This window comes from Octopus sinensis, linkage group LG13 (genome assembly GCF_006345805.1).
Source record: "Octopus sinensis linkage group LG13, ASM634580v1, whole genome shotgun sequence".
NCBI lineage: Eukaryota > Metazoa > Mollusca > Cephalopoda > Octopoda > Octopodidae > Octopus > Octopus sinensis.
This window is the reverse complement of record NC_043009.1, coordinates 34,012,277-34,026,690: the sequence shown is the minus strand read 5'-3', so window position 1 is coordinate 34,026,690 and position 14,414 is coordinate 34,012,277. Positions and strand designations below refer to the sequence as shown.

Here is a 14,414-nt window from a genome sequence, read left to right as displayed (position 1 = left end):
CATGAAATAAAGTGTCTTGCTCAAAATAATAATAATAATAATAATAATAATAATAGCAACAACAACAACAAAAACAATTATTTCTTTTATTTGCCACCACTGCGAAGAATGAGGGGGATAATACAAAGACAGACGAAGAGTATGGGGGGGGGTACATATAATGGAATGATAAAAAAGGAAAAGTATACACAGTATACATTAAAAGAAGGGAAGTGTGCATAGTGTAGAGAGCACTAAGAAGAACAAGTAAAAAATAAGGGATAGTGATGGCATCCTGATACAGGAGGATCTCCAGGGATGATCAAAGAACCCCACTATCCAAGATCACCCTGAATGCCAAGGACAAGTGTCCTTTCCCACTCCTTTCTTCAGACTCACAGCTCTACGCTTAAAGTGGTACCATCAGCTCTTAACATTTTTGCAACTTTCACCCACCTTTTGATAAATTCACTCAAAGACAGCACCTTCCTCTCCACCCCAACTTGAAAAAGTCAATGAGAGCTTTACCTAGTAGGAATGTCTCTGTCCTCATTCCTTTCAGCCTTATCCACCAGACAACCTCTCTTGCTACAGTGACCAAGCAAAGGAAAACTGCCTTGTCTGTATGATTAAAGAAGGGCAGCAGGGCAGTCATCACTATGGACTTGAATAACAGACAGACCCATCCCACACGTGACAGCAGCTGTTAGACATAACTCCACAAGTCAGCAATTCCTGGACACTCAACAAGTGCATGCAGAACCGTTTCGTCACTCTGCGTCCATCTTGGACAAGCTCATTTGACAGCACATCCATACCTGTAGAGTTTATCTTGAACTGGTAGTGCCCCCTGGTAGCACTGCCAAGCCAAAGACATCTGGAAATTATCCATAATAATCCCCAAATGAAAAGACCTCCAGAATAGACTACCCAGTCCATCTTTGTTGATGTCCAGAGTCTCTCCTAGGATGTCGTCAAAATTTCCCACCACTAATCCTCTATATATAGCTAAAGTGAAACATCCACCAATCCTATTGCCTGACTGGTAGAGGACAGTGAGTACTTGAAGACATTCTAGGTTAAGGGCACCCAGTCTTGGTCTATCCTTCACCCAGGGCTGCAGCTCCATTAAAAAGATAAGTTGCAGAAAGACACGCCTCACAAATGGAGCCCACACACATTCACCTTCTAGAAACTGTTACAGGTGGTGCAATCTGAATGTGTCTGCATATCAAAAGCCACAGCATGCTTTAGCCACCACTCAGAAGGGAGCTGGCAGCAGACTGACCATACCATCTTACTATTGGGACATGTTCCTTCCACAAGAAAATGAACAAGAGACACTCCAACTTGATCAAGCAATAACTGGGGCAAGTCACAATGGTCAAATGATAAATGATGATGGAAGCAATGTAGGCATTCACCACCTCTGTCCAACCTTCCAAGGACAGCTTTCTCTCTGCCCATTTCTGAGTAAGACTAGCCACCTTGTTTTGTCACCTCCGCCTGAGAGAGTTTAGCTGGCCTGAGCAGTTTAACTGGCCCATCAGTCCAAAATCCAATGTCACCATTTGACAACATTGACCTGCCTTGCCAGGTGCCCAGGTGCAATCCCACTAACTTCTCAGCATTGATTTTGGCCCCACCAACCAATTCATATTCCTCTAGAATGGAGATGATCATCACCATTTTGATGGTGGCATCGTCTGCATATGCTAACACTGTCCTCCCATGTCCAAGTTCAAAAGGGATGCCTCTCAATTTTTCCAACTTCCATAGTAGTGACTCGAGAGCCAGCATATACAGAAGAGGAGAGAATGGGCAGCCCCAATGGACTGAGCATACTATGCTAAATGGCTCTGATTGATGGCCGTTTACTTCGACCACAGAGCAGGTGCTGCTGTGCAATCTAACCTCTGAAAACATGCTGGCCCACACATGGTTGACAGAGGACTTCAGCTTGTTGATGTTGCTGTGCTGGACCTTGCACTTGATATGCACCCGCACTCTGTAGTCAAGGTGGATGAGGTTGGGTGACTGTGGTGGCTAAAAGTTCTGCGACCAGAAGTTTGTGTTTGACCCCAATCACTCTTGCATGGCCTTGGCACTGTCCTGCTGAAAGACATAGTCCACCATCATTGTGATCTTTCTCACCCAGAGCAGGACTTACATGGCCAACATGTCCCTGTAGTCAGCTGTGGAGAGCCTGTAACTGGCTGTGAACCACGCCAGCGGCATCTTCTCACCATTCAAAGCTATGATGCTAAGCATCATTATGAAGGCTGGGTGCTTAGTTGTGGACATGTAGCAGACCTCAGAGACCTCCTGGCCAAAGCTGACCGTGCAGTCATTCTGTTCGAAGGATTTTTCATTAGGAAAAATGAGAATTCGATTGCTATGACACTTTAAGTCATTGAGGAGGTGATGACAGCACTCCCAACATTCTTCTTACACACAGTCGGTCAGTAGAGGCCTTTCCATGCACCACAACCTCTTGTCACCCTCCTTCTTGATAGACCCGGACATCATGGTCACAGAGAGGTTGTTCTTCACAAGTGCAGTCATTTTAAGTTTCAGATCACTTTTGAAGGCCTTTCACTCAGCCAAACAGTTGACAACTTGAAGTCTGCCTGATTGAGGTTGATCTTTGAGGTCTTTCCCATTCTTGAACCTCACTGTAACTCTGTGGACAGTCATCCAGCTGACAATGGCATCCACTTGGCAATGTCGGACTTGTTGTGGACTGTGTGCAGGAGAGCAATGAACTTGATTCTTTTCACTTCCATCTAAATATACATGCACACAATGGAAAAGATGTTTTGACGCGTGCTGGGAAAGAAGAACTTTAAGTATGTTTGACAGTACTTTTTCTATCACACACGTTAACCTCTTGAAATAGCAAAACTAAGTGTAACAGGACTTTTGCAAAGCCTAGTACTTAGGTGACCAAATTACCAGTGGAGGAGACTTCTGAAAGTATAGTTGCTAGAATAAGAACAAGATGGGGTAAGTTCAGAGAACTGTTACCTACACTCTTAGCAAAAGGTCTTTCTCTGAGTTTGAAAGTTAGATTGTATGATGCTTATGTACAAACAACCATACTACATGGTAGTGAGATGAGGGCCCCAAATGCAAAGGACATAGAAATATCAGAAATGAATGAAAATTGTATATGCCATTAGATGTTCAGTGTCAGTGTGTCTGTTAATGACAAAGTGCAAATGTCATTATTATAAGAGGAATTAGATTCAGTGTGCAAGAGAGAAGGATGTGCTGGTGTGGACATGTGATACATATGAATGAGAACAGCTGCACAAAAAAATGTGTTAATTGCTAAATGTGGATGGAAATTGTGGAAGAAGACCCATAAAAATATGGGACAAAATAATAAAGGCTGATCTCAAGGTGTTGAGCCTCATTGAAGAGATAACAAAGGATTGAGATGATTGGCAATTTACTGTGCTAAAGAAGACCCATCTGGCTCAACAAAAGTGATTGAACTAAAAGCACTGTGTTTATGTTTTACACACTCACTAGGCTTTGTCCCTACACCCAAACTGTCCTAGTAAGCCTTCTCTACTTGTCATATTCCTAACAGCCATCCCACCACTTTTCTAATTATGGCATGCATTATTCAGCTGCTATAATTATATGAGAACAGAATATGCGCATATTTAATCATCCCTTTGCTAGTTACTTCCACCCACGCCCTGGAACCACTTTCTTTTAAAAATCCATCCCTTCCTCTCAGTATCATTACCAATCACCCCTTCCTCTCAGATACATTGTAGGACTACCATTATCTTATCTTTAACACCAACTTCTAATTTGTATCACCTTGGCATACCTGCTATCAATAGCCTCACCTTATTTTTATCTCTCACTCACTACAGCTACTCATACAGACCTCTGGCATCAATCACTATTAGTGTGCATATCTTTCTCATGCCACACATCATCTCCATGTTTTCTTCTCTCCTCTCTTCCTCTGCTGCCAATTATCATCTTCCGGGACCATTCTTATTCTCTCACCTTCATCCATCTTTGACCATTAGTCACTCTCCATTCACACTTTAACAAACTTATCTACCCAGCTTTACCAATTCTTTGTCCATATTCTTTCTTATACTCACTTTCTTGTATCTTAAGAGTACACTCTGACACCTTGTAACCACCATCATAATCTTCTATCCAGTCCCACCCGCTCTTGTATAATACTGGGTAGCCATGCATCTCCTCTTCGTAGCAAGATACCTGTCCCTTGCATAGCAAGCAAGGGTCATAGAGGAAATACATGGCTACTCCACATCATACTTTAATATCTCAGCAGCTGACATTGCCCTATCATACTTAAGCTTCTCAACATCTAGCATAGAGCCAACTCCTTCTTCACTACAACTCTTTTCAGTCAAGGATTTTTCTCTTTGTCTTGTGAATCATTTGATGACCTCACTAGTGCTTGTAGCACAGTAAAAGCGTTCAATACACTCTGTAAATTGGTTGGCATTAGAAAGGGCATCCAGCTGTTCTAAACATAGTAAAACAGAGACTAGAGCTCAATATTGTCCTCTAGTTCGTTGGATCTTGTCAAACTGTCCAACCCATCTTAGCATCAAAAACAGATCTTAAATGATGATGATTATGATTTTATATACATATGCATGCATGTACGCATGCACATACACAGATATATATAATATATACATTACATTCACACAAACATACATACAGGTTTCTTTGGTATGTTTGTTCCCAAGCAACACTTATTTGACACTGCCGGACTGAATGGTTACTGCTCAGGTGTCGAAACCATAATGATACTCGTGGGGCAGCTGCTGATGGAGGTATGTTGGATTGTTGGTATGGCTGTTTTTGTATATGTGGAATAGTATTATAACACATTCTTTTGAAATATATATAGTTCAAATTTACACAAAACAAAAGATAAAGACAAGTGTAGGAGCAACAGGCAGGTGTATTAGTTTAACGCTCGGGAAGAATGGGAAAGTCTTTTACATTTCGAGCCTACGCTCTTTGACAGAAGGGATTAAGAGGGAAAAAATGGAGAGAGAATGAAAGAGAACAGAGAGAGAAAAAAATGTGCAAAGTTCAATGGTCACACATGACAAGATGACCTGGAGGCAGTGGAAGGCTGGGAGGAGAGAGAGGAGGAAGTGGTGTGTAGGAAGGTTGGAGTAATGGAAGAGTGGGAGTGCGGATGGGGCATGGATCGAGGAGGATGGGGAGTGGATCGAGGAGGGAGGGGAATGGATTGAGGAGGGAGGGGGAGTGGATCGGATGGGACAGGATGAGAAAGTGAGTGGAGTTTAGTGTAAGCAAGAAAGTTGTGGAGAAGGTGGTTGAGGTGGAGGATAAAGGGTATGATGGAATGTGCAACGGATGGTGAATAGCAGGAAAAAAAGGTGGAATAAGCAAGAGGGAGAAGGTGGTCAAGGGAGTATATTTTGGAAAGGCTAGAATGAATGGTGGCAGGAAGTGGTGTGGAGTATGGATAAGATGGCAGAAGTAGAATGGAAGATAGGGTGGAAACGGAGGCAGAAACCTTTGGGGATGAGGCGGTGATGAAGGCAGTGACTAAGAAAGGAAACATTACTACAGTAGCGTGTTTTTTTGAAAATGAGTAGAAGATTAATAGAAGGTTGAAATCAGCAGAAAGGAAGTGTGGTAAGGTGTTTTTTGAGCTGGTGTTGAACGTGGAGGAGGGAGGATTTATAATTAGGCATGCTGGAAAAAGGAGAAAAAAGTGAAAATGTTAAAATGGAGAGAGAATGGCAGAGTTATTAACGTATGGAGTTTAAAAGTTCAGAAAGTTCAAAAGTTGTGGTATATTAGAGTGATTTACATCAATGAAAATAGCCAGTAAGATCCATGGAGGTAGAGTCCAGAAGAGTATGAAGATCCAGTGGTAATCTGGGTGGAATGCTGGTTATGTGAATGAGGAGAGGTACTGAAAGTTCGGGAAGTAATTAAGATGAAAATCCAAGAGGGTAGGAAGTTCGGTAAACTGGGGTAACCATGTGAGCATGTAATATATATAGTTCAAATTTACAGAAAACAAAAGATGAAGACAGGTGTAGGAACAACAAGCAGGTGTATTAGTTTAATGCTTGGGAAGAATGGAAAAGTCTTATAAGTTTCAAGCCTACACTCTTCAACAAAAAAGATTAAGAGGAAAAAATCGGAGGGAGAAAAAAATGTGCGGAGTTCAAAGGTTCAACTACACATACACACACATTCAAGTATAACAAAATAATTTGATAAAAAATGTGAATTTTTAATTATTTTCTGAGATTTTACAAAAACAACAAAAATATTTCCAACCCATGCCAGCATGGAGCATGATGATAACAATATAAATATATATGTGTGTATGTACATATATATGTGTATATAGTACAGCCAACAATGTTGAGGTGGTAACAAAATCACACTTTTTTTAAAGACAATCACACACCACTTAACTCATAGTAACATGAAAGAGAGTGTGGGAGAACAGAACTTTACATTTTAATGTTTTGTCTGTGAATTGGACATGTGACAGAAGATTCTGGATACACTCTACTAGTGCTGATGTATTCTTTTTCTCTAGCCTTTCTTCTGACCTCCACCCCCATCATCATCATCATCTTCAAGGTGGTGGGCTGACAGAATCATTAGAATCAAAATGCTCAGCAACATTTCTTCTGATTAATTACATTCTGAGTTCAAATTCTGCCAAGGTTGACTTTGCTTTCATCCATCCAGGGTTGATAGAATAAGTACCAGTTAAGGAGTGGGAGCAATATAATAGTCTACCCACTTCCCCTTAAAATGTCAGGCCTTGTGTGGCACTATGAAGAAAGAATTGGAAGCACATTGTGACCAGCAATGTGTAACGACATCTGATAGTCTGGTTGATACAATGATACTGTGCCTAGAGTTTAATGGCAGTTGCCTTCTTTGCTTTTAACCAGACTAATAGCTGGTTAATTCTTATTAATCCTCATGTGGCATCTAATAGTATTTGCTAAGTGTACAACTTCATATTATGATGAAACACAACACATTGTAGATCATTCTATCCCACTTTCCTCTCACCTCCACCTCAGTGACAGACGTGCACATTTGCTCTCCATAGCAACTCGTATCTTCTATATATAGGTACAATATATTTGTGTGCATATGCACATAACTCTATGTGCATGTATGTGAGAGAGACACACCCACATAAATCAAGTAAATCAGGTGGTTCACAAAGGAGTTATACCCAATGACTAGTGTAGCAGCACCATAGTCAACTGCTACAAAGGTGAAGGTGATGTCTTAGATAAAAATAATTACAGAGGTATCAAATTGCTGGAACAGGTGATGAAAGTTACAGAGAGAGTCATAGCCCAACTAAATAGGGAGAGAGTTAGCTTAGATGAGATGCAGTTTGGTTTTGTGCCAGGGAGAAGCACCACTGATGCTATATTTCTGGTGAGGCAGCTGCAGGAGAAATACATATGCAAAGATAAACCCCTGTACTTGGCCTTTGTTGACTTGGAGAAAGCCTTTGACAGGGCCCCCCAATCCCCTATCTGGTAGTCAATGTGGAAACTAGGGATAGATGAATGGTTGGTAAGAGCTGTACAAGCTATGCACAAGGATGCTACCTGTAAGGTGAGGGTTGGCAATGAGTACAGCAAAGAATTCAGGGTACAAGTAGGAGTTCACCATGGTTCAGTGCTCAGCCTCCTCTTCTTTATCATAATCCTCCAGGCAATAACAGAGGAATTCAAGACAGGCTGCCCCTGGGAGCTCCTTGCTCTTATAGCTGAATCACTACCTGAACTAGAGAAGAATTTCCAGGTATGGAAGCAAGGTTTAGAATCAAAGGGCCTTAGAGTTAACCTAGTAAAAACCAAAGTCTTAGTAAGTAGGAAGGAAGGCAAATCCCTTCAGGTGGATAGCCCTGCTCAATCTGTAGAAAATGTGTAGGTAGAAACTCCTTAAGATTCACCCAGTGTAAGCTTTGGATGCTCTTTTAAAGTCCACATCCTTAGGGTTGCCATGATCAATGTTGACCCAATGGAAAACCTGTCTGGTAAGATTTTCAAAATGCTAAAGCAAGAGACATTTAGATGTGTGCAATTTGCAGGAGGTAAGATGAGGGGAACCCCCACTAGACTTCTCATTGGCATGGAGCAAAGGTACAAATCTGGATAGGTAGCAGTGACAGAGTGGGTGGTGCAGGCATACTTTTAGCAGAGAAATTGATTGAGGTCATCAGAATATGTTAGAATTGCTAAGCTATGACTATTCTTAGATTATACAACAGTTACATTTGTCTTAGCATATGCTTCTCAAGCTAGACTAGCAGATGAATAGAAAAACTGTTTCAATAGAACCACTCTGCAGATGACCATGATAACGGCCAACAATGACCCTATTTTCATGGCTGGTAATTTTAACAGACATGCTAGCAGCACTCCAATGGATTCCATGATGTACATAGAGGTAATGGCTTTGATTCTAGAAATGAGAAGGGAAAAAAACTGAAGTTCTATGCTGCAAATGATCTGCAACACTAACTTAAGAAAACTTATCAGCCACCTAATCGCCTATTAATCTGGTGGGCACAAGCTAGATTGAACTGCATCCTCAATAGTAAAAAGGATATAGTGATGCTTATGAATGCAAAGTCCTTTCTTGGTGAAGAATGTACCAAGATAAGAAGGAGTAGGGACACAAACTGAACTGGAAATGAAAGGTATGAAAATATAAAGAGATTCAAATTGAAGCACTTGGTGAGAATTAGAAGTAGACAAACCCATAACAGCGGAGATGCAAGAGTAGAATGGGGTAACAAAGAACTATACCAGGTGGCTAGAAGAGAAGCTAGGAGACACATCCATTTAGCAAAGGAAGAGGTTTACTAATGTTCTATGGCATGAGATGTTCCTGATTGCGAAACAGTATATCAGAGAAAATCAAGATGTGTGAGATAAGTGTGTATGAAAGGATAGTAGTACACTTGCACTTAGTAATGTTGAAAAGAAAGAGGCATGGAAGTACTATTCTGAAAGGCTACTGTCTGTGGATAATGAATGGGAGAGTCTTCCAAATGTGAGCTACTGGTGTAACAGCATCACTGTCAATTGTTACAATAGTAAGAAGTACTATTGATGCTGTCTTTCTAGTACAGCAACTGCAGGAGAAGCATATAGCGAAAAATAAACCACTACACTTTGCATTCATCAACCTCAATGATGTCTTCAACATTCAACATCTTTCACCATTTCAGTATCATCTGGACATTGTAAATTTGGGGTGTGCAAAGTTTTTGTTTGGAACACTTTTCAAAATTTTGTTAGTTACCTCATTCATTTCATCAACCAGTTCAACATAATAGTGCAGTTTTTCTTCTCTGCCGAATGCAGATTACCGATCCCCACCCTTGCACTTGAAGGGTTTGTTGCCTGTGATTTTATTTTCCATCCAAAGTAGAACATATTCAGGCAGTCAACTTGTATATTCAGTGCCAAACTTGTGACCTCCTTTTGAGTTTAAGTGCTACTACACATACCAGTGTACATAGGATAGTGGAACTAATTGAAATATGTTCCACCTAACCCATTTTATCATGTTTCAACTAATAGTAACAAGATCAACATATGCAGTGTACACAACACAAATTAGAACAAGTAAATTATTCGCTGCCTTCGCCAATTATTTTCCATCAAACAATCAACAAATAAATGAATTAACTCTTGACCTGAGTAATTATGAAACATGAACATCTCTAACATATGAAAATTTTTGTTTACTTAAAATATTCTGTATCAACATCTTTACCAATATAACTGAAAAGTAGTATAAGAGGCCCTTGTAAGATAGCCACACAGTCCTCACTAGGTTTTTTGTTTGCTGCTCAAAAAGAAGTATTTCAAATTACCCCGTGTTTTAACTAATTCCACCTTTCCCAGTGTAAATGGCATTTATAAATTTCTACAAATTTTTCCTATAAACAGGTTTCTAACTAAGAAGCAAAACATTATTTTTGGAATTTGGATTACTAGTGCATATTGAACTGTAGAAAAAATCTAAGATAATTTTACTTTAACAGACTATTCGAGAAGTGTGTGTTAACTAGTCACCCTTTTTTTTTTGTTACCTGAAAATATATGCTTTCTAGTTTGTCACTGATATAGCCAAGTGTGCGCACACGTGTGCATTAATAGTATGTATGGTGTCAAAATGTTTCCATATCTTGAAGAGGCTACATGAAGAAGTGACTATAGCATAGTGTAGTAGTGACAGTGGTTATCCTCGTCGTCTTGAGTACCTAGAAAAAGGACAATGTTAATTCTGTTCTATCTGTATTTGTCTGTTGTGTTCCTTTTCTCTTTACTTCCTTCCCAAACTAAGTGCTTCTGTTCATGTTACTTACAATAATGACTCGTCACATCTCGTTCCACACTGCTCACACAACCACCTACACCACTACATCCTCCTCCTCCACCCCCATCAATACCACTACTATTTTTAACACTCTGCTGTATCCACCCGTTCACCCTAATCTCCAAAAACTACATCGACTCCTTTCCCCCTTCCTGTTTCTTCATTGAAAGTAATTGTTGCCTCTTGCCAGCGGTCCTGTCCGTCCCTATCTGGTCACATACACACACACACTCGCTCTCTTTCTCTCATACATTTTCTTATGCTCACCAAGTCATTTGGCTTGTCTATCACTATTGTTTTCCTATATTCGTGTTTCAGTGTGTGTTGGTGGGTAAGGACAAGAAAGAAAAACTAGAAAGAAAAAAAAAAGCGTAAGATAAAAACCGTCAACAGCCGACGAGTGTGTGAACGAACACACTTATACTTACACACACACACAGAGACGTAAATATTGACACGCACATGTTCACAAGCACTGACACTACTACCACACTTAGTCCAAAATACTGAAACCCATACACACATACTCTATCACACTCATCACCACACATGTACATAGCTTTACACTTACACGTAGATACACACAGTTTGTCTTTTTCATAATGTGAAAGAAATGGTCAGTTAATGCGGTCGATGTCCGATGTTGTTCACCTCATTAGAATCAACGATGACCAACTTGTGTTTTTACCTGGATAAATCATGGTTCATTCTCTGTCCCAATACGTCTGTAGGTAGAAAAATCAAGGTAAGTCTGATGTAAACCTTAGAAAAGACACACAGTACAACTGTGACATTTGCTTCATACGAACCTGCTAGAAATAGCAGTCAAATCTTCGCATTACACTGCTAGCGTCTTTGAAAATATAGATACGTTAGATAATGTAGTCTTAGATGCACGATGCCCAAAAAGAAGGACGGGTTGGTCAAGCCTGGAATATCCTTTGATCTTTTGTTTTCTCCATTACGATTGACCTGTAGCTTCGCAACATTCACAATGACTCAACGCTGGAGACTACGTGGTCATTTGACTTGCTTGAAACAATAGCTAAATCTGCTACTATGCACAACACATCCTATTGTCTTAAACAGAAGGGCTCGTTGATAATATAGTCCTAGATACACTTTTATTGGTTTCAGTCATTGGATTGCAGCCATACTAGGGTACCGCTTTCAAAGGTTTTAATCGTTTATATCGACACCAGTTCTCTCTCAACTGGCTCGAGTTTTTATTGAAAAATACATACGTGGTACAGATGGTCACAATTAAAACGCCAAGGTCTGTTCGATTAGAATTGATTTAAAGCAATCTACATGTGTACACATACATACAACATGCGCCCCACACATGTATAGTAATTTGGGAACGCTTAAATTATTTTTACAAGTTCTCATGTAGTATAGGTATGAACACCACAAAATCTCAATTTCCTAGACTCTCACGAATTTGTGTGTACATACACGCACATTCATACGTATACACAACCTTCCGGGATCGATAAAATGTCAAATACTGGGACCAATATAATCAACTGACCCCTTTCCGTGGCCTTGTAAAAAAAAAAAAAAAAGCCGTCGTCCTGTCTGAATTTTCAACCATGAATGTTAATTCGATCAGCTAGACTACCACACTCCTTAAATTAGCGAGTAAACAGTATTGCCATAGTCACACATACCCTTAATGGAATCACCCGTGAATTACGGGTCCAATTCGTCAGATGAACTTCTAGACAGTTTCGGTCCCTCCCAATTTCCTTCACAAGCATTTGTTTAACACTTGTAGTATGGCCGGATGGTTTAAGAAGTTCGTTTCGCAATCAGTGGGTCCTGGTTTCGATTCTCTTAAATCTTGGACAAATTGTGGTCTTGTACTTATGTGAGGATCGTTTTTTAAACATATATTATGTGTTTTGTTATCCCTTGATGCTCTTTGGATGATTTTTGTTACGAGTGTGTGATTGTCTTCTTTTTTTTTACGAAGTTTACATTATAAAAGCCACGAAAATAAACTGAAAGGCCAAAAACAAAAAGGCGAACTGAAAGAAAACAAGGAAGAAAGAAGGAACGAAGGGAGAAAGGAAAAATTGCAATTATGAAACATTAAGCAGAAGTATTAGCGGACTCATGAAACTAGATTTGTTGTTCACAGACCATAAATTATTCTGAATAAGCAAACCGTTTCCACTTCTCAAATGTAAAACGCAAAGAAAGAAGCAGAAAATTTTGGAAACTAACTACCAAAGAAAAAAAAGTAAAAATCTGGAGAAACTTAGCAAAGCATTGTTGAATACAAAATATTTGAAGTAGAGGTACAAGCATGGCTGTGTAGCAAGAAGTTACATTCTCAACTATATAGCTCCTGGTCCAGTCCCAGTGTGTGGCATCTTGGGCATGTGTCTTGTACCATAGCCCCAGACTGCCCAAAGGCCTTGTGAGTAGATTTAGTAGATGAAACTGAAATATGCTGGTTGTGGTGTGTGTATTGATATATTATTTTCTATTCTAGGCACAAAGCCCGAAATTTTAGGGGATGGGACCTGTCGATTAGATCGACTCCAGTACACAACTGGTACTTAATTTATCGACCTCGAAAGGATGAAAGTCAAAGTCGACCTTGGCGGAATTTGAACTCAGAACGCACCGGCAGACGAAATACCTATTTCTTTACTACCCACAAGGGGCCAAACACAGAGAAGACAAACAAGGACAGACAAACGGATTAAGTCGATTATATCGACCGCAGTGCGTAACTGGTACTTAATTTATCGACCCCGAAAGGATGAAAGGCAAAGTCGACCTCGGCGGAATTTGAATTCAGAACGCACCGGCAGACGAAATACCTATTTCTTTACTATTCACAAGGAGCTAAACACAGAGGAGACAAACAAGGACAGACAGACGGATTAAGTCGATTATATCGACCGCAGTGCGTAACTGGTACTTAAAGGCGGCGAGCTGGCAGAATCGTTAGCACGCTGGGCGAAATGCTTAGCGGTATTTCGTCTGTCTCTACGTTCTGAGTTCAAATTCCGCCGTGGTCGACTTTGCCTTTCATCTTTTCGGGGTCGATAAATTAAGTACCAGTTACGCACTGGGGTCGATGTAATCGACTTAATACCTATGTCTGTCCTTGTTTGTCCCCTCTGTGTTTAGCCCCTTGTGGGTAATAAAGAAATAGGTACTTAATTTATCGACCCCGAAAGGATGAAAGGCAAAGTCGACCTCGGCGAAATTTGAACTCAGAACGCACCGGCAGACGAAATACCTATTTCTTTACTACCCACAAGGGGCCAAACACAGAGAGGACAAACGGATTAAGTCGATTATATACTTAATTTATTGATCCCGAAAGGATGAAGGGCAAGGTCGATCTCAGCGGAATTTGAACTTAGACGCAACGGCAGACGAAATACGGCTATGCATTTCGCCCGGCGTGCTAACGATTCTGCCAGCTCGCCGCCTTGTGTGTGTGTGTTTTGATATATATTGAGACGGTCATTTTTTTTCGGCGATCTTTCGTTTTAACTCGAAACAATGTAAACATTGAATCGGTCATTTCCGTGACCATATGTTGTCATATCAATTGTTAGTTGGGAAGAGAAAGCTAATGGGTTGTGCGTGCTTGTTCCTCTGTGTGTGTGTGTGTGTGTGTGTGCGTGCTTGTTCTTGTTTGTGCATGTTTGTTCCTCTGTGTGTTATTTCTACATTCCACAACATATAAATACAAAAATAAAACTCACACACACACACATACATGGAAGAACAAGCACGCACATACACGCACGTGCACACACACACACACATACACGCAGAAGAACAAGCATGCACAACCCATTAGCTTTCCCTTCCCAACTGACAAGACAACATGTGGTCATGGAAATGACCGATTCAATGTTTACATTATTTCGAGTTAAAACGAAAGATCGTCTTTTTTTCTTGCCACTTAAACACACGCACTATCGTTTATTATTGTTCTTACTTTATCTTACGTCCAT

The 14,414-nt window shown here is 40.3% G+C and overlaps 1 protein-coding gene across 3 annotated transcripts in view; it reads left to right on the top strand.

Moving 5' to 3' along the window:
* LOC115218406 (rho GTPase-activating protein 7) overlaps positions 1 to 14,414 on the top strand; it is a 229,625-nt gene that overhangs the window by 88,715 nt on the left and 126,496 nt on the right. Inside the window, exon 1 of one of the 3 annotated variants that reach the window (XM_029788199.2) lies at positions 10,883 to 11,167. The exons of the other annotated variants lie outside the window; for them this stretch is intronic. Within the exon in view, the coding sequence (XP_029644059.1) occupies positions 11,063 to 11,167 (105 nt within the window). The 5' untranslated portion in view covers positions 10,883 to 11,062. Of the gene's footprint in view, positions 1 to 10,882; positions 11,168 to 14,414 lie in introns of those variants that run through there. 3 annotated transcript variants of the gene reach the window in all.